The sequence below is a fragment of the Phytophthora cinnamomi genome (assembly GCF_018691715.1).
Source record: "Phytophthora cinnamomi strain GKB4 chromosome Unknown Contig131, whole genome shotgun sequence".
Taxonomy (NCBI): domain Eukaryota; phylum Oomycota; class Peronosporomycetes; order Peronosporales; family Peronosporaceae; genus Phytophthora; species Phytophthora cinnamomi.
In genome coordinates, this window is record NW_027151064.1 from 470,224 (window position 1) to 490,359 (window position 20,136).

A 20,136-nucleotide genomic window follows, 5' to 3' on the forward strand; every position below is an offset into this window, starting at 1 on the left:
CATGAAGACTTAGGAACTCCCCAGTAGGGTGCCCCGCCCCTACTGGTGTCCTGCGTTTCCCTGGTCCCTGGGTCGCGGCTTCTGCCAACGACCCTTAGACTCAAAGGGCTTCGAAGAGTAACTCTTCTTTTGTCCTCCCGCAGGACAGGCACGTTTCATGTGTCCAAGCTTGCCACAGCCGAAGCAGCGAATGTCATTCTGCTCGGCCATTCCCAAATCCATGGAAACTGGCACATTGGAGGTTCCATTGCTGGAACCACTATTCGGCGCACCACCCGGCACAGGGTTACTTTGCCATACTGTGGCGGGGGTACGAGCCTGTATGTGGCTGTACTCCTCGTGGAGGGCGGTTTGTATCGCCTCCTCCATAGTGATTGCTTGCACCCGGAACAGCTGCGTGCGGGCTGGGTCAACACGCAGACCGTCCATGAACATGGTCACCTTGATGTGTTCGGGCAGGGGCGTCCCCGCCAGCGAGGCTGTGAGTTCTCTCATTTCTTGTATGTACTCGCGTAGCTCGCGCATTCCTTGTTTGCGAGCGAGGAAGCGCGAGCGCTGTCGATACTCATAGTTCGCCGGAAGGAACGTAGCCCGTAGCTGCTCACAGAGCTGGGACCATCATGCAAAGCATCCCGGCGTTGTCGTTTCGCGCGTATACGCCCACTCTTAGCGCGACCACTAAGGTTGGAAAGCGCAAAAGCGACACGAAGTCGCTCGTCCGAGACGAGAGCCGCGTCCATCGCGAGCTCAACCTCTCGGACCCAGAAGTGAAGGTTCCCGTCCTCCTTCCCTTCAAAGGGGTGAACCTTCAGCCTCAACGGCTTCGGTTGCACCGGCTTCGGCGTGGCTGCGAAAGCCTGCAGCCCCCGAACATGGGCGATGAGCCCTTGCTCATAGGTGTCGAACGCCCTGCTCAGCCGGCGTCGCTGCCGCTAAGCTACGCAGAGCATCTATTCCAAAGATGCCTGCCATCTTCCGAACCGACTCGAACTGCGAGTCGTTCAAATGAGGAAACTCACGTCTGTCCATCTTGGCTCACTCGTTGAGACCACAGAGGATTCAGGTAGTCCAATCTACCCGCGTAGGTGTAGGATTAACTACAAGTGCTACCAAGTGTGACGGGGCCACACGAGCACCTTGCACAGAGGAAGTGTGCTTAAGAGAGTATACAAACTCTCAGTCAACGGCAGTTCACGTGTCCCTGGCCTAAGGGGACTGATTGATCAGAAGTACGGTAGATCTAAGACTGAGTGTATTTATAGGTTAGTACAGAGTTGGCCTGCATACAAATCTGAAGTCCCCTATAGTTTATCCTATATCAAATGTATCGGTTGGCTCTCTAGCCTATTGTGTCACTACTCAGGGGAGTGACATTTTGTAGTCATCCCTGAATAGTGCCAGGGTCACTATTCCATGTAACCCGTTACATCAGCAAACACGATACAGGTGAAATCGTGTCTTTAATAAGACATTTGCAGCATTCAATCAGATTAGGGGTCAATGTGGTTCATTTGGTTAAGGTCAAAGGCATGAAGATGCCTTGCCTTGCTTGAGAGGCAAGGTGCCGAGTGGCAACCCCCGAAATGGCCATACCCAAATGACCTACATTGACCTCGTTGAATCTGACCCAACTAAGTAGGTATACTGATTGTGCTCGAGGCCGATAGGCGTACCGAGTGCTCGACTGTATGGTCGAGCGGAGCGTAAGCTCGAAGGCATTACCCGGCAGCGTCAGGGCCGCTCACCAGGTGTACCGAGTGCTCGACTGTATGGTCGGGCGGAGCGTAAGCTCGAAGGCATTACCCGGCAGCGTCAGGGCCGCTCACCAGGCAAACCGAAAACTGGCTGTTGCGCGCTTTGGTTGTCGTCGGTGGAGTGTTGCGGCCACGTATCCAATGGCTGGGTGCTTGTGTGGAGAAGTGAGAAGCCCCCGAAGAAATGTAAATCGAGCTTCGTAGTGGGTGTACCGCACCGTGCGCATAAATGACGGAGAAGGACTTCCCGACATTGTACTTGGTCATGGCGCCGACGTTCCAGTTTCCCGTCTCTCAGCTTGCTGGCGTCGCGGACCATGACATGGATCTGAGTCTTGTACTGCTTCTGGTGCTTCTGGTGCTTCTGGTGCTTCTAGTGCTTCTTCTGGTGCTTCTTCCGGTGCGCTTTCTTGTGCGTCTTCTTGTGCTTCGTTTGGCGCTTCGTCTTGTGCTTGGTTTGCGAGTTGCCGCACGACCAGCCGACCGTGACGTGGTCCACGGAGCCCTCCTTGAGCGTGCAAGCCGAGACGTCATCCGCACGGTCCGTCGTCACCTTGGGGACCAACATGGAGCCGCGCCGAAACCAGTGGCACGGCTCTATGCCGAGCTCCAAACGAAAGCATCCGTGCCTTGGGAACATCCACCAGGAAGCAGAGCGAGGACGTAGCGGCCACCGCGGCGTCCACCACCAGCAGCTCGCTCCCGTGCCGTGCGTGATTCAGCAGGATAGACGAGAGCACGTAGCGATGGGCTCCGCTTGCCTCCTACAACTACGCCGATATGGCAGACGTGGTGCTGGACGCAACGCTGGTGAAACGCCCACAGCACTTGTACGGCGGCGCGGTCGTGAGGGCTTGATTCACGCGTCGACGTAACTCCAAATGAACCCCGACAGGAAGGGGGGCCAAGATTCCTGGTCCAGGATCGGCATTGGCCAGCCCACCTATCCATTTTCTGCACAACTAGATGTTGGGTCTTCAATTTGAGGCCTTGGTCGTAATGTCTTCATTCTGCTTCAAAACATCTTTTCCCCAGCTTCGTCCGCTTGCTCATTCCGCCTTGCTTCAACACTGCACTCACTTCGCGTGGAAAACTACCCTTTTGCCAGACAGAGACACGATATAATAGCACATATAAGGGTTGGGGTGTGAACTGGCTTTGCTGCAGACACGCTAAAATGTATTAATAATAAGAATATAGTATGCAAGCACGTCCTATTGCTAAACCTTAACGTGTGTAGGAATAGGTGAGATGGTGGGAACCAAAAGGCTTCGCCATCAACTCACATTCGTGAGCCTAGCCTTCAATAATCCAGAACGTCTGCCTTTACCTTCAATTTCCGTGCTTCTGACAAGTAGAGACGAAAAAGTTTCTTCGCGAATTCTCGTCCATGTGAAAGTCGGATAGAAAGTGCAACGTCACCACCTCGGAAGCAAACACGAGTGCGACAAGCTTCCAGTTCTTTGTTTTTGTTTTTCAGTGCGGTACATTGTTGTCACTTAACTTCTTTGGCTAATGACATCTATGTCCTATCAGTTCCTCCACCACCCTCCAACGTATAATAAAAGAAAAACTGAGATCACGGTGTTACGGCAAGAAGCCAGACAACTGGAAGAGTATTTGGCTCAGTTGAAGAGGCTAAATGGTCGCAGCTCCAGACTCCAGTATCTGACAACAACACCAGCGCTTACGGAACGAGACAATGCATTGAACTGGCGCAGTCTTGTTGGAACTCGCAGTCGTTGCGTGCGATGGTACGGGCGGTTGCGGGCGGTTGCGGGCGTGAGTGGTCGCAGCCACAGTGGTTACCAAGGGTTGCAGGGCGGCGCGGTGGTTGCGAGGCGCGGCTCTCTGCACAGGAGTAGGAAACAGGTTAGATAATGCATCAGTTCTTCATTTCCCAGCTCCAGCTCACTTACCGTGATTTAACAGGTTATGAGCCCAAAGGGCCCCGACACTTCCTCAAGCCCGCCCGAACCCGCCGACATCGTCCCAGACACTCAAGTTAGAAGACTGAGCACGACGACGGACCCGTTCGAGCTGTTCGAGGAGGCGCGCTCGCTCTCGGGCGCGTACGACGCTCACGCAAGGAGCGGTCGGGACTCTGACGCGAGCTCGGAGCGCATGGACCGAATTGAAGGGCTCCTCGAGGGGATGGCGGCGAAGTTTGCAGCGCAGCAGCTGCAGATGCAGACCCAGCTGCAGCAAGTGACAGAGGCGCAGCGTGCGCAGAAGGCACCACGGTCAAGTGGGCACAGGCTCTTTGCAACATCCTCCGAGCACGGGTCGGGCACCTTCGGCGACTACATGAAGACGCGCGACCGGAGCATGCGAATGGGCTCGCTGGACGAGTCCGAGGGAGCGAGGCCAGCACCAACACGGCTGCCGCATGCCGCACAAGAGCCGGAGTCGTTCCGAGCGCCGCAGCAGAACCCGCTGCCGCACGGAGCTGCTCCCGCGGCGCAGCAGCAGTACGTGCAGTTCGTCCCGCCGCAGAACTTCGGCCTGAAGATGCCGAAGATGAAGGACCTGGACTGGCCGGGGTTTCCGAAGTTCTCCGGCAAGGAGATTTACGCAGGGGTCGGTGCAGACTTCCTCGCGTGGGGCAAGAAGTTCGTGCAGCGCCTGGTGGCGGCGCAGTTGATGAGCGGCGGGGACTGGCCCGACGACTTCAAGATACTGGCATTGAACAACAAGTTGGAGGGGGCCGGCGCTGGCCTTCTTCGACAAGATGCTGCCGAAGTGGGTGGCGGAGTCGAACACGGTGGAGCATGTCATGGACAGGATGCTGGGCTTCTACTCGACGAAGGTGCCGGTGTCGAAGGCGATGGACCTCATGTCCGAGACGAAGCCGAGCAACAAGACCTGGACGGAGCACTTCCAGTACCTAGTGTACGTGGCTGAGCGGGCAGGCTGCCCGGACCAGTTCGTGCTGCAGTGCCTCTGCGACTCAGCACCGGAACACGTGAAGAGGGCGATGCTGACTCGCCTGGACTCCAGTCGGGTTGACTACATCCAGCATGCATGGGAGCTCGTCGCGTTTGCGGCGGAGTATGAGATAAGCTCCGGCAAGACCCATGCTCGCAGTGGCGTGTCACGCAGTGGCCGCGGTGGTTTTGGTGGTCGAGGTGGCCACGGTGGCCAAGGTGGCCGAGGACAAGGATTCGTCGGACGTGTTGATGCCGGCGGAGATCGCGCGTGCTGGGGCTGTGGCAAGGAAGGCCACATGAAGCGCGACTGCCCTGGTGAAAAGACTCCGAAGGGCGGGAAGGTGACGCTCGCTGTGAGCAGTGCATGTACGACCCGTGGGCTGGCAGACGATGGCGTGTGGATCTTGGACAGTGGATCGAGTGTTCACCTGGTGAACGACGAGAGTCTACTGCGCGATACTGTGGACTACGTTGACTCGTGGAGCACCGCCAACGGAGGCGTGCTTAGTGTGACGAAGCGAGGGACGGTGGAGCTGCGCACCGTGGTGGACGGCAGCGAGAGCCGCGTCGACTTGACGAACGTGTACTACAGCAAGGGAGTGATTAATAACATCATCAGCTACGGCTTGCTTGAGGAAAAGGGGTGTACCTTACAAGGCTGAACAAGAGGAGCTACGTCATGCGTGAGTCGGACGAACGGCGCATCTTTGAGGTGCGACCGCGCCAACGGTGTACTACTGGTGGAGACTCTCGGTGGGTGTGGCAAGCAGGAGCGCGTGAATGCAGTGATGGCAGCGGTCGAGAGCGGCGGCATCAGCGCCGATGCGGTGACCGAGTGCACGCTACTCGAGCTGCACAATCGCCTTGGCCATCTCGCGTTCGACACGCTGGAGCGCATGGCGGACGCTCCGGGTTCGGGCGTCAAGCTGACCAGTCGAGTCAGGCTGAACTGCCTCACTTGTGCACAAGGCAAGCAGCACAAGGTGAATCAATCCAAGAAGGACACGGGCCAGAACGCCCCGGTGGACAAGATCGGCGGTGTCATATGCAGTGACATCAAGGGGCCGATGACCCCGAGAGACAGGCACGGAAACCGCTACATGATCAACTTCGTGGACCACAGCTCAAACTACGTGAGAGCGTTCCTAGCTAAGAACAAGGTTGAGGCCACAAAGAAGTTCGAGCACTTCCTGGTCTTCTTTGAGAAGGAGCACAATTGCCGCATACACGTGCTGCGCACCGACGGCGGGGGCGAGTACATGAACGTCGAGGAATTCTGTCGGGCGACCGGCGTGCGTCGGCAGGTGAGTGAAGCCAACAACCAGGCCTCGAACGGTAAGGCGGAGCGGATGCACAGGACAATCCTGAACATGGCCCGCTGCATGCTATTCGCGAGCGGGCTGCCGTTGAAGTTCTGGGGGTACGCGGTCGATTACGCCGCGTACGTGCTCAACCGCAGCGCGTGCAGCGCCAACACCAGACGGATGTCGCCCATTGAGGTTCTGACGGGCAAGTGCCCGGACATGGCGGGCATCGTGACCTTCGGCAGTCCGTGCACGGTGTACCGAGACCCAGGCAAGAAGGCCTGGCAGCCAAGGGCCGAGGTGGGCATGATCGTCGGCAAGAACGACGAGACCAAGGGCTTCAAGGTGTACATCCCCAAGGACATGGTCGTGGTGACGACCCAGCACATCGAGAACGTCGAGACGCTCGACAGCAAACAGAATGTGCAGCTGCAGGCGCAGCTGAAGAGGGAGGATCCCGAGCTGTGGCGCTCGATCGAGGAGCGTGGGGAGGCCACGCAGCAGAAGGAGAAGGTCCCCATAAAGAAGAAGAAGCAGGCCAAGGGCAAGAAGAAGAAAAAGAAGGCACACGGCACGGATGGCGTCGGTGAAGACGCTGAAGGTGACCAAGGGTCAGAAGGAGCTGGGGAGCAGCTCGCCCCAATAGCGGCCAGCGCTGCTCCAGCAGCGAGAATGCAGACGCGGCACATGGGCGCCAAGCACGTGCCGGTCCAAGTGGTGCATGCCGTCGTGACGCCCGACCCGAGGAACTATCGAGAGGCGATGCGGGACGCGCGTGCGAACAAGTGGAAGGAGGCTATTAAGGTTGAATTCGAGGCGCTCGAGAGCAACAACACCTGGGAGGTGGTAGCGAGGCCTCGGAACAGCAAACTGCTGCACACGAAGTGGGTCTTTAAGACCAAGACGCATGCTGACGGCACGGTAGAGCGTTACAAGGGCAGGCTTGTGGTATGCGGAAATGAACAGGAGTATGGGATCGATTACATCGTGACTTTTTCGGCCGTGTTGGACTTGACCACCGGCAAGTTGATCTTTGTGATGGCGCACGTCTGGGAAGTGCCGGCGCGCCACGGTGATGTGCCAAGTGCCTACGTCAAGGCTGACAAGGAGGAAGGGTTGGAGATCTACCTCTACATTCCGGACGGGATGGAGATCCCCGACGAGTTGCTCGCTCTGCTTGGGGTAAAGCACAAGGGCCAACTTGCGTTGCGTTTGATCAAGAGTCTGTACGGCCTTAAGCAGGCTGGCCGGTTGTGGAACAGGCTTCTTCACAAGATCCTGGTGAAGCTCGGGTTCTGCCAGTGCTACACGGACGGTTGTCTGTATTACAAGCGCGACGCGAGTGGTGTGACGCTTGTTGGCGTCTACGTCGACGACCTGCTGGTCACGGGTACAAGCAACGCTCGCGTGGACGCGTTCTTCGAGGACATGGCTGTGCTGGAGCTCAAAGACTTGGGAGTCGTCTCGAAGTTCCTGGGCATCGGGTTCGAGTACGACAAGGACAAGGGATGGCTGCTCGAGCAGCGCCAAGCGATCCTGGGGATGCTGGACAAGTTCGGGTTGAGCGAGGCGTCGGCAGTGCGGGTGCCTATTGGTGGCGAGCACGAGAGTGATGTCGATGGAGAGCTACTACCGAATGACGGGGCAGGTAGCCCTCAGAGGCCGACGGTGCAGACCTTCCAGTCCTTGGTCGGCAGTCTGTTGTGGGTCGCCCGGTGCACTAGGCCGGACATTGCCTACGCTGTGCATCGGGTGACGAGGCGCACGCACGAGCCTCGCGTAAGTGATTGGCGACTAGCTGAGAAGATTGCGCGCTACTTGAAAGGGACGGTGGACACTAAGTTCGCCATGCACGCGCCCAGGGGAAGCATGAGCGAGGACACTATTGTGGTGGAAGGGTACAGCGACGCCGACTTCGCCGGCGACCGCGTGGACCGCAAGTCGGTGAGCGGCGGTGTGCTGATGGTCTGTGGCATGGTGGCCGGATGGATCTGCAAGAAGCAGGGCAGCGTGGCCTTGTCGACCATGGAGGCGGAGTTCGTGGCAGCTTCGCAGGTGACGGCCGAAATGCTAGGCATCGTCGAGCTGCTGAGTGAGATAGGGATCAAGGTGGAGGTACCGTACAAGTTGCACGTGGACAACCAAGCGGCCATCAAGCAGATAGAAGGCGAAGACACGTCCGGGCGCGCGAAACACATCGATATAAGGCTGAAGTTTATCAAGGACTTGTCCAGGAACAAGGGTCTGAACGTCAGCTACTGCGAGTCGAAGTTGATGCGCGCGGACATCTTGACGAAGACCCTGCCGGCACCGAGGCTCGAGGAACTTCGGGTGCTCGTCATGCTCACGACGTGACCGCGCGAGAAGGAGTGTTGGAACTCGCAGTCGTTGCGTGCGATGGTACGGGCGGTTGCGGGCGGTTGCGGGCGTGAGTGGTCGCAGCCACAGTGGTTACCAAGGGTTGCAGGGCGGCGCGGTGGTTGCGAGGCGCGGCTCTCTGCACAGGAGTAGGAAACAGGTTAGATAATGCATCAGTTCTTCATTTCCCAGCTCCAGCTCACTTACCGTGATTTAACAAGTCTTGCTGTTTCTGAGTATCAAGAGCGCCTGCAGGTTGGACAAACGAACTTGCGCCTGAAAGAAGCGAAGGATCGCTAAGCGAAACTCTGCTGGGCATTCTCCAGTACGAAAATACATTTTACGTGAGTCCTCGATCGGATTGTGATGTGTTTTCTATGCATAGCAGCTCGTCGGGATCTTCGATAGGCAGCAAGTCACCGATACAGACAACGACGGATAAATCCGGGCGACACTAAAATCCGGGTGAGACAGATCCCCATTCGATCCCCATACAAAATCTAACCCCATTTTTATCCAATGAAATGCTTAAATGAATTATTTTAGAGCCAATCAGAAAGTTAAAGATAATGAGTGGTGTGAAGCTAAACTCCTTTGCCGACACAGTAATTTGAGGTCAGTTGCGCAATGAAGCACGTCGAGCACGTGACGGCTACAGGGTACGGAGCGGCACAACTGGGCCAAGTGGCGGCCGGTGGTGGCCCCCAGGCGGGCGGCCAGCACCCTCCCAAGGACGTGTTGACTAGAACCAAGTAGAGCAGCTGGTAGCGCGTGTAGGCGCCGCTCTGCAGGTCCGCCTCGAGGTTCCCCCAGGTCCAGGAAGGCCATGCTCATGAGCCACCCAGTTCCCTTGTAGGACTAGAGCACGGACCAGCTGAAGCGCCTCCGTCTTGGGGACGTGGTGGGGTCATCTGGAGCATGCGGGGGGGGGGGGAGAGAGCGAGCAGCGCCGTGGTGTGGGAGGTTGGGAGGTCAGCATGACGCATATCCGGGTGTGAGGTTGCCACCGAACAGCTCACCGTTGTGCCAACCGCTTAGTGCTGGTGTCATGGGGCCACTAAAAAACGAAGCTAAGAAATAGTGCTAAAGCTACTGGAGGCACGGAAAAGAAAAACGCCTTCGTGCTATTCATGCCACTATTGCTGTGTGGAACGCCATACCGACAAAGGCGATAATTCGCAGCATCAAAAAAAACAATTCCTAGGTACCCTAAGGTAACTGTCGAAAAAGACGGATTTTTTTTGCTTTTCCATACGGTTTCAACTTCGTTTTCTGTACCATAGGTTAGTTTATCAACCAATCCAATCGCAGAATTTTTACTCCCCGGATTTTTGTGTCGGGAGCGGAGATTGCCCTATAGTATGGAGGATGTCATTCAGTGAGTCCGGATTTATCCGTCGTTGTCTGTATCGGTAGCGGCTTCTTTTCTACTTGGTATTTCAGGTGTGCTCTCATCCTCACATAAATTGATGAAAGCGATCGCCTCGCTGAGCGTCGCCATGAAGTTCTCACTGGTGTTCGTTCTGGTGCTGATGAAGGCTTGAGTAGATTCAGAAGTGACAACCGTACCGGTACACGTTTCACTGACGTTTTAATTCGTACCGGTACCACGAAGCTCGTGGTAGGGATGGTCGATGTCGGTAGGATGGTGGCAGTTTGGGCCGACTCACGTGTATTGTACTTGTACAGACGTACACTGATTACTTAGTTTTGAATACACCAGGCAGATTTGTTTATCCGTAAACCATGGCAACCCTACATTGGTAACCTAGGCTGGAGTAGGTTACTGGTATTACATGCACATGTATGACGCCAACTGGTAGTACATGTGTGGCTGTGCTCGGGGGGATAAGTCAGAGCAAATGATTGGGAATCAGACAGACATGATCATGAGCGATAGCGGAGTCGATTTACTAAACATGAGCAGTTTCTTTGAAGTTAGTTTTCTTCAAGTTGCACAGTTTGACGCTGCCCGTTGCATGTTGCAGTGGGCTGCTACGTATTAATAAATGGATGTCTCCGAACACTTTGTGCGTCAAAGCAAACCTGTCATGACGCTCAGGACGCGATTGTTCTCAAGCCGTCGCGTCCACCACGAAGAATGATCAAGGCGTTGGTAGAGTACACTAACTATTATAATACACCCTCTTCCTTTCTGTTCTTGTGCAGGGGTTAGGCACTGGTCTGAGTAAAACTGTGCTGAGAATTGCCCAAGGAAGTGGGTAAGGCCGGAACGACTTTGTAGTCAAAGTAGACGAGTTCCAGAGTTGGTTCCCAAACACCAACGAGTTCTGAACGAGTTCTGAACGAGCTCTGAGCAAGTTCTGGGCGTGTAATAGCGGTTCACACACTGCGAGGCGATGAGAGATTCGTAGTCGTCCTGCAAGCCACATACAAGCGAGCTCCATCACACAGGGACCAATGTTGACCTTGTCTACCTCCGCGTAATCCTACAGCAAGAGGAAGCGTGGGGCTTCTCTCGCAGTGAAATGCATCAATAGTGATGTGGGTTAGCAAATGACCACTCCAAAACTCGTTCCCTACTCAGAACGCCTGTTCTGAGAACGCCATGTAGAACGGTATAAAATCAGAAATTCGTTCAGAGCGACGTACGCGTTTTTAGCCAATGAGGAGGTGAATTACTTCGGAACGAGTTTCAGACTTTTTACCCAGTTTCTGAGACGCTAAACATGCGTCGCAGGATGCATAATCGCAGAATATGCATAATCAACCGATTCGAAGGAACTGCACGACTCCACCGCAGGATCCGCTCACGCTGAGCTGCGTCATTCTGCAACAGTTCCCCAACCGTATGAGCTTCCTGGTCACCCAAGACGACAATTCCATTCTAAGCGAGGCGTTTGCCTTCATTGATGAAGCTTGTGGAGGGCATGGTTCCTCTTCTGGAGTCGACTCGACAGACGGCGACAGCGGCCTCGATGGGATACCCTCTCTCCATGATCTTGTTGATAGCGACAACCTCGAACTACTAGAGGCTGGTGACATGATCACTGAAAACGCCAAATCCTCGACAGTTCAAGATAAAATCTGCAAGGAACGAAAGCAGAAGACGACGAAGAAGCGTCGAGTCAGGAACGCTGAGACTTCATCGACTGGGCTCCAGCGACGCAAACGCGCGGAGCTTGCGAGTTTACGTGAGCAAGCGGAAGAATTAGAAAGTGTTCTCGCTCAGATGAAGCATGGCGTCGTTGCTGGCCCTTCATCGCACACAGATACACGGACTGCAGTTGTGGCCATGGATTCAGGGCGTTCCGAATGGTACAGACATGCTATCGAGCAATATCGTCTGCGACTGCAGTCTGAGAAAACCAATCGACACTTGACGTCAATCCTAAAGAACCAAGTCAAGCTCCGCGAGACGCTGTGTGGTGTCTTGCAAAAGCGATCTGCGCTCTACGTGAGTGAACTCTACCTTTTCGTTTCATCGACGACAGTGTTTGATAATGTGGTGGGAATTTTGCGTGCAGGGCATGGACTACTTGATGAAGAGCGAAGTGTCAAGGTGCGGTGCTGCGCTTTCTCGCTGCAGCGTTGTTGATGCTGCAATGGCGGATCTGGAGGAAACAGCCGAGCATCTTCGCCATCACTTTGGTAGAATTTTCCGGTTGAATCAAGATTCGCCGTCACTCAGCACCTCAATGGAGTGCAAATACGATGAGCGACGACAAGCCAAAGTCATCGAGTTCGAGTCCACCACACCGCTGGCCTGTTCGCTGAAAGATGCTAATAGTTTCGTGTGGCGAGAATTCGCGGCTGACAGGGTGAGCGGCTATAATGGTGTAATTTCGCAGGCTGGTGGTCTAATGCTTGTCTGCTATTTTACAGACACCGGGGACTAAGCCGAACACGCTTCTGAAGAAGACTGTAGTTACGATGTCGAGTCGCAACGGTCCCATACAAGCGGAGAAACTCAATTTCGTGCGAAAGTACGAAGAAAGGGACCAGACACTTGTCTGCTGGGCTGATATCATGGTGCTACCTACGAAAAGCGAGCTCCACTTCAGAACTGAAGGAATTGTACTTCTGACACCTTCAACGGCCGACCCCAAGCAGACACTGTCGCGGTCGTATTTAAAGCTGTACTTGGACAGCAACGATGCGATTGTCCCTTTACGGCCCGAGGACATCGCGTACGCCCAAGATATCGTTCTCGGAGCGATGGCCATGAAGATCCGAATGTTCTGGCAGTCGTTTCAAAACATGCAGATTGAGGAATCTGGACGGGTGACAACATGATGTCAATAACGAGAGAAACGATAGTGAATTCATGGCCAAAGTCACCGTTATCATTCATCGAATCTAATTGCGAGCTTAATGCAAAGTTTCGACTTGTCACGCGAGAAGAAAGACCTACTATGTAGTACGACTGTACTTGATGTTGTGGTTATGAGTGGGTGTGTAAAACTAAGAGACACATATATGATACCGCACGACGTTACTCCACTTCCGAAAATCTCTTCTTGCACGTCCAACCCGTTGAGCATTCGGCAGCATACGCAGGCACAGTGATCAATACGGTGGACGTAAATCAGTTATGGAGAACCTAAGAGAACCTAAGTCGCTTAGGAAATCTGCCGAATTGGGTCCCTTCTGCCATTGTTGCTGGGACGCAGCGGCTTCATCCACGTGCTCGTCACAATATAGTCCTGTGACTAGCAAAGGGTTATATTGTGACGACCAGTGGCAGGAATTAGCTCCGGATTCTGTTGCGCCTCGATGCAGTCAGCTTGAATCTTCTCAAAGTGTGACCACATCACCGCTCCCAGATTTTGCAGCACAAACATATTCGCCGCCTCTGCGTTTTGTGCCCCGGTAGCGGTCCTCGATCCCGACGAGAACGGATTTGCGTCAACCTCTGGAACCAGCCGATACCGTGATTGAATAACAGTGCCAGAATGAGGGTTCGCGGGGGACTTGGAAACAACGACGAATCCTTCTTCCCGGAAACGCGTCCCGGCATTCAGCGGTTGGTCGGACACCAAAGTCGAAAACGTGAGTATCATCCGGTTCTCCTCCTCGTACCTCCGCGAGAGCGACATTGTACTCAGTGCGACCGCCATCTCCTCGTCTCGCAGTTCCAGCTCCGTCTCCTTCTGCATCCCGCGCTCCGTCTCGATTTTTCTCTAAAATCCGAAGAGGAACACCACCCCCAAAACAAACATAAGTTCTCCCACAAAAAGTCATACCAGAAGCAAAAAATCTCGAAACTCACGTGTGTCCTGTAGTGGCCCCCCTTCTTATTCATGACCACCGCATCCGCCTGCTCAAAGGTCAAGCTCGTTATAATGGCGGACGTCAGCTCCACGTAGGGCAGGCCGGTCACTGTATCCCGTCTCACTTGGAACCCAGTGGACACCTCCTGGATCTGAATCTGATCCACGTCCATAGACGTGCTAATATCCACGTAAAGTCTGCCCAGCCTGGCCGAGAGTTCCCCGTAGATGGCGTCGTTGAGGTTGGGCATAAAACCCCCAACGTGGGTGGGTGGCGGGGTCCTCAGGGCCTCCTCGATGTGGACCACCGAGGTCACGTTGTCCAGCACGTCGCGGACGGCCTGGGCCACCTTGCTCTGCTTGGTCAGCACGTCCAACAGCTGCCGGTGCCTCTGCTCGCTCTGCAGCCGGAGCTGCAGCTCGAGCCGCGCCTTGCCCCGCCAAAGCTGCGTCACCCGCATCTTTTGGGTTTTATCCAGTCTTCGACCCAGATTTTTCGAATCACCCACCACCCCCTTTTGGGCTTTTTGAAGCTCGTGTAACCTCTCTTCCAGCGCCGTAACCTGCGCGCGTAACGCCAACAGCTCGGCCCGCTTCTTGTGCTGGCAGCGACGCGAGGCCGCGGCCTTGCGCGTCTTGCGGCGCTCCACGGGCGACAGCTTCCCGTCGTCGCTGCTGCTGCTGCTGGCCGTGGAGGCCGTCGCGTCGCTCTCGAACGTGTCGATGAAGGCCAGCACGTCCGTCAGCGTGGGTTCTAACTCGTCCAGCGGCAAAAAGCTGCCCATTTCTATTCGATGAGGAAAAATCGGGAATGACTACTGCACAGTCATTCCTGGAGTGGGGTTCTTGATTTAGTGACATGGAGTCGGTTTAGTGACTTGGATGCAATCGTTTGAGGAAGAGGTACGCTGGATTCGAATTACCATGGAGATTTAATTCCTAGCTAGGCTTGCTTAAGGGGCGACATCCTAAAATTATGTTGACATAATTTCGGGCGACGCCCCCGTGAATGCTCTGTTGGCTTGTAACGTACCGATGCGGCAACGATAACAAATAGAAAGTACAATTCATTATCTCTCCTGAATCGATGTATGCGACGAAAAAGTAAAACAATTGAGACATTCTTAATTAATGATGTAGCTCTGATTTAGTAACTCTGTTTTACACTCCCATATAATTTTTACCAAGTGGGTATATCAATTCTTGCAATGGGATAGGAGTGTTTTAGAATCGTGAGCAGCGGGGGTGGGGGGGGAGGACTGAAAAATCCCTAGAATTAGAAATATTTTTCGCAATAAGGTCTTATATAAGCCCTAATTTCATAAAAGTACCTGACAGAGTTTATCGGCTTGTAAAATCCCTCGCCGCAAGAAGCGCACGTAAAACCAATGTGGTAAACGTAGGAGTAAGTTGACCCGATCGCGGTAATCCCAAAAACCTCGTTGATTTGAAAAAATTGACATGGTCACGATTTTATGGACATTACCGATTGCACGGTCAATGGGGAGCCAGGCCTGGGGTACAGTGCTACTGCGCTACAGCACTTGGCGTCGAAAAAATGAGCTTGCTGGTAGGTGTGGGATGTCAGGAACTAAGTTTGTTCATAGTGGTGATTTGGCGCACTTGGATTAGTTCCCAGTTCTCGGATAGATTACGGATAGAATCAGATTATTCATCTGTGTGACGCGCTGTAATATTATCACTTCCCTAACGCGTATTAACTCACCCTGCGTTGGTTCTCCAATTTCAAGTCAAATGTGGTGAATTATGAACTGCGAGGGTTCATCTCTCAATATTATCAAGTTGATAATGTGCTTCAAGTGCAAGGATTTTTTTCGCTTGTTATTTATTTGACCCATCGGTGGCATATGCACTCGCACAGACTGCGGATAATAAACAAAGAAAGCAGGTATAGCGTTGCGTAAAGAAAACTTAGTCTGTGTTCTAGGGAATACTTTCGTTTTGTTATCATCTTTACCGGTACGATGAATCGATGTTCTTGTGTGTTCTAATTCGTAAGAATCATGATGAGGCGTCGATACACCACTACGGAGTAGCCGCCCGGGCCTCTTGTCTAAAAGTGAGTCCAAATATCTAAATTCACGATAATGAGTCCCCGCCAATTTCGCTCCGCTCATGACGGCCAAAGCTTCGCCAACTAGATAAACATATCTTTGTTTGTGCACGACTCAGTGTCAGAGGGTATGCAATGAGAAAATGAGAGAAATACCGTCGCCACGTGAACAAGCATGTGGGCACGGTAAGGATCTCAAACGATGCTAGTTAGTATTGCTAAACATTTGCGTTATAAAATGCAGGCTACTTCCCGGAATGTTTTACTATTATACTTCGTAGTAGAGCATGCAATTATACGAGAAAATATTAATATTCTAACAGTTTTAAAACAAAGCGAAAAAATAGAACCAAACTCGTTACAGGTGAAAACGGGATTGAGCAGTTTCTGCACGTGGATCACCCGATGAAGGCGAGAAATTCACGATAAGGCTCGCCATCACAAGTAGGATCGCGTGGCGCATCTCACCACGCGATGATGCCTCGAGCGGGAGTTGCAGCTCTCCTCATTTTTTTGTTTTACCTCCAACGACTGAAGCAGCCAAGCTAGACAGGATGGGGGATTCCAAGGGGTTCGATGCTGGTCTGGATGAACTCGATGCTGATCTCAGGAAGAAAGTCAAGAGGAGCGTTGCATTGGTCGCGATGTTGTCTGTCGCAGTAATGCTCGCTATTGCTCTCGCGGACTATCAACGGGTTGAAGCACATTTTAGGCGCGTGTTGTTGCCCAAGAATGACGCACCTTCAAACCTGCAGTCGAAACCCTTGTTCTTCTTCCTAGGAGACTCAATCACGGAGGAAGGCATTAATCCAGCGAGGGGGGGGTATATCCCAGTGCTGCAGAATATGGTGTCGCGCTCGGCTGATGTCGTTGCCCATGGACTCTCGGGCTACAATACAAGGTACAGCCACAACGACGCTTTCGTGATATTTTATGGTCTTTGCATCTCACATTTGCTGTGTACTTTGGCTGTCTGACAGGTGGGCGCTGAGTTACGCAATGCCGGTCATTGAGGAAGAAATCCTGAGCCGCACGTACACTCCAACCGTGGTAACAATCTGGTTCGGGACAAACGACGCCGTCATTATGAACGGCAGTAGGGCGGAGAAGCACGTCTCGGTCGAGTCGTACAAGGAAAATCTGATTGAAATCGTACGCCGATTTCGAACACTCGTACCTACCGTCGATATCCTGTTAGTGACACCACCACACGTCGATGATGAGGCCAGACGCAAGCATGCAAACGAAGACACCGGTAAATTCAAGGGAATTGTTGATCGATCCCATGCCAGATCAGGGATGTATGCTCGTGCATGCGTCGAAACAGCGAACAAAATCGGCATTCCTGTGCTGGACTTGTTCACGTTTTTTAGCTCCAAGCCCGCTTCGATGCGCAATTCAATATTATGCGATGGTTTGCACTTTACAGCGCAGGGCCATTTAATAGTGAGCAAGCTGATTCTCGGCAAGATGAAAAGCGTATTTCCTGCCGTGGCAAAAGCACTCAGATCCTGGAAAATTATCAGCTCCAGCGTATTGTGCGAGACGGACCCGTGGAAACCAGGCAATACAAACATGACGATCGATATCGTGGGGTATTGAGGGCTGCTCCAGTTAAAGGATCCATACATACATAGTAGACTTTAGAAGTAAACAATATCTTGGATACGTATGGATGTCACGGGAATCACGGCTACACTCGCAGAACCCACTGACACTACTACATGTAGCGCCAAATTTCTTGGCCTCCGCCGATAATTGAACAAGGAATCAACTGTAAAATGCGAAGCATGAAATTGATACCGTTGTGGTCGCGCTTGGAATGTGCGCTCAGGATTCCTGAGATTACTACAACGCTGAGTGTTCCTCGAGTTATGCTCGTCCGTTGCTGTATGCGTTACCCATGTACTGGAAATTATCACGCATATGAGTCCCGAGTTCCTGTAGCACGAATACGGTCACTGCATCTGCGTCACGGCCGGGGACGTAGGCCAGCCCCGGCTTCATGTCTGGGGTCAATCGATAGCAGACTTGTATAATGGAGCGCTGGAGCGGGTTCAAAGGTGACGCGGAAACCACGACCCAGCCTTGCTCACGAAACATCACCGTCGCATTCATAGGATGGTCGCATACCAGCGACGTCCACATACTCAGCACACGATCGTCCTCGTCGTACATCCGAGCTAGAGACATTACGTTGATCGGCATTGTCTTCGATGAATTATGGAGCTTGATCTCCGACTCCTTTTTCAGTCCCAGCTCCGTCTCGTCGTGCTTCTTCTACGGAGCGGCAACAACAAAAGCACAAACGACTGTCAGTACAAAACGCAACTACGCAGACCTGCATCGAAGAGGTCTCACATATCGGCTGCGGTCATATGCCTTTGCGTGTCGAGACATATCCGCCGCCTCTTGGACACTCATGTTCACAGACTGCGTCGCCCTCAGCTCCACATACGGCACACCCGTCCTCGGGTCCCAACAAATCTCCACCACGTCCGTAATAAATCTCGTCTCCTTGACGTGGTGCCCCATCGAAAGCACCAAGTCAGCGTCCAGATACATGTCGCTCATTCTCGAGGCCAACTCGGCGTAAATGGCGTCGTTGAAGCTCGGCACAAAGCAGCCGAGCCCAACAGCAGGCCCAGGCGTCCGCAGGCCTTCCTCAATATGCTGCACGCAACAGTAAACCAGCGTAAGAACCCCCTCAGAATAAAAAAAAAAGGTTTGCAACATAGCGAGCGTACCACGACGGACGTGACGTTCTGCACCAAGTGTTTGATCACTTTGGCCGTGTGCTTCTGCCTGGCCAGCACCGCCTTCAGCTGTCGGTTGCGCGCTTCAGACTGCAGTCTCCGGTGCTTTTCCACCTCGGCTCGGCCCAACCAAGTGGCCACCACCTTTTGCCTCTGCGTCTCGTCCAGACGTCCCCCACCTCGCCGTCCAGCGTTTCCATTGTCCTGCAACTGCTTCAGCCGCTTCTGCAGCGTCGTTACCTGCTCTCGTAGTGCCAATAGCTCGGCCTTTTTCTTCTGCTGGAAGCGCCTGGACGCGTCTGCGCGGCTCTTCTTGCGCTTGATCGCGGCGGCCTCATCCGCGCTCGGGCCGTCGATAGTGCCCGCGAAGCCGTCGATGAACGCCAGCACGTCCGACAGCGTCGGGTCCAGCTCGTCCAGGGGCAGGAAGCTCATGCCACCGTGACGGAGACCGGGCAGATGGAGGACTGAGCCAGTCCGAAACCAATTCACGCAATGCTCACATGTTTCGTTACGGGCAGGTTGTACATGTAGTGATGTTTTTTTTTGCTGCCTAGTTGTGCTCGATCCATTCCAAGACGTGGAGGTGTCCACGCTGTGTGGCCGTCGCGTGGGCGTTGCAGGAGCACGCCAATTGATATTGTTCGTGCAGCCAGCGGACGAGATCGAGGTGGCCGTTGGCTGCTGCTGCATCGATCGCAATGCTGGAGCAGCCCTCACGCCGGTTCACGTGCAGCCACTGCACCACCTCCAAGTGGCCGGCCTGCGCCGCCCAGTCCATCGCTTGCGTCGTGCACCCTTCCTGTCGGTGCTCGTGCAGCCACTGCACGATGTCGAGTCTGCCGGTCCGCGCGGCGCAGTCCATGGCGCGCGTCGTGCACCCCTCGGACCGATTGTCGTGCAGCCACTTGAGCACGTCCAGGTGCCCGTTCTCCGCGGCGTCGTCGAACGCCGACATGGTGAGGCGGTCCTTGCCCCCACCGTGCTTGCTCAGCCACTGCAGCACGGCGAGTTGACCGCCGGAAGCGGCCAGCTCGAGACTCCACGTCTTGCCGCGCTGCGGATAGTTGACCTGGAGGAACTGCACAACTTCAAGGTGGCCTCGGTGAGCGGCCAGCTCCAGCGCGCGCTCAACGTCATGCATTGAGAAGCTGCCGGCGTCCTGTCCGTCTGCCTCCGCTGCAGCGTGAAGACGGCGCAGCAACGCGACGTGTCCTCCCGATGCCGCTTTCGCCATTGTCCAGCACCTCGAGTAGTCGATGCAATCGCTGATGCTACGCTGGACGTGCTCAAGCGTCCCGATCGCGTCGACGTGACGGGATACCACCGCCACGCTGGCCAAGACCGGCACCGCCATCTCCTTGTGCTTCTACTGCTTCGAACCGCTAGTACGAACCGGAACCGTTTTCACGACGCCTCTTCCAGATCGGTCTCTATACGCCGTCGGAATGCCGCAATGGCTTCGTCGCCGGATCGAGTGCTCTCTCCGCCGTCGGCGATCTCCAAGTGAAGCGCGATAACTTCGCGGTGGAGTGAGCGAAATCAGAACCCGCTCGGCACCACTGCGTGAGGGTTCTGATGACCATCCTGCGCTGGTTCAAGCAGGCTTCAAGTTCAACGATGGCGAAAGCATTGCGATGAGTCCGAGTCCGACGTGACAGTAAATGCCGTCGGTGGTCTCACTTGGACGGAAGTGGGCGGGGTCTGCGCTGCAGCGCAGCCATGA

At 54.3% G+C, this 20,136-nt stretch overlaps 6 protein-coding genes across 6 annotated transcripts; 3 read left to right on the plus strand and 3 right to left on the minus strand.

Moving 5' to 3' along the window:
• Positions 1–4,485: 4,485 nt before the first annotated feature.
• On the plus strand, positions 4,486–4,984 carry IUM83_17661 (Pol Polyprotein; the record flags this gene model as incomplete). Its single annotated transcript, XM_067942623.1, has 2 exons — positions 4,486–4,646; positions 4,828–4,984. 2 exons carry the CDS (start codon positions 4,486–4,488, stop codon positions 4,982–4,984), a joined length of 318 nt encoding a protein of 105 aa, XP_067779964.1.
• Positions 4,985–5,472: 488 nt separating this feature from the next.
• IUM83_17662 (Integrase catalytic core protein) lies at positions 5,473–8,343 on the plus strand (the record flags this gene model as incomplete). Its single annotated transcript, XM_067942624.1, has 1 exon — positions 5,473–8,343. The coding sequence occupies one exon, from the start codon at positions 5,473–5,475 to the stop codon at positions 8,341–8,343; it is 2,871 nt and encodes a 956-aa protein (XP_067779936.1).
• Positions 8,344–11,065: 2,722 nt separating this feature from the next.
• IUM83_17663 (uncharacterized protein) lies at positions 11,066–12,603 on the plus strand (the record flags this gene model as incomplete). Its single annotated transcript, XM_067942625.1, has 4 exons — positions 11,066–11,764; positions 11,835–11,869; positions 11,963–12,128; positions 12,193–12,603. 4 exons carry the CDS (start codon positions 11,066–11,068, stop codon positions 12,601–12,603), a joined length of 1,311 nt encoding a protein of 436 aa, XP_067779937.1.
• A 416-nt stretch (positions 12,604–13,019) lies between these two features.
• On the minus strand, positions 13,020–14,365 carry IUM83_17664 (uncharacterized protein; the record flags this gene model as incomplete). Its single annotated transcript, XM_067942626.1, has 2 exons — positions 13,020–13,490; positions 13,580–14,365. 2 exons carry the CDS (start codon positions 14,363–14,365, stop codon positions 13,020–13,022), a joined length of 1,257 nt encoding a protein of 418 aa, XP_067779907.1.
• Positions 14,366–17,526: 3,161 nt separating this feature from the next.
• IUM83_17665 (uncharacterized protein) lies at positions 17,527–18,845 on the minus strand (the record flags this gene model as incomplete). Its single annotated transcript, XM_067942627.1, has 3 exons — positions 17,527–17,934; positions 18,016–18,327; positions 18,402–18,845. 3 exons carry the CDS (start codon positions 18,843–18,845, stop codon positions 17,527–17,529), a joined length of 1,164 nt encoding a protein of 387 aa, XP_067779935.1.
• A 118-nt stretch (positions 18,846–18,963) lies between these two features.
• On the minus strand, positions 18,964–19,767 carry IUM83_17666 (uncharacterized protein; the record flags this gene model as incomplete). Its single annotated transcript, XM_067942628.1, has 1 exon — positions 18,964–19,767. One exon carries the CDS (start codon positions 19,765–19,767, stop codon positions 18,964–18,966), a length of 804 nt encoding a protein of 267 aa, XP_067779939.1.
• Positions 19,768–20,136: the final 369 nt, after the last annotated feature.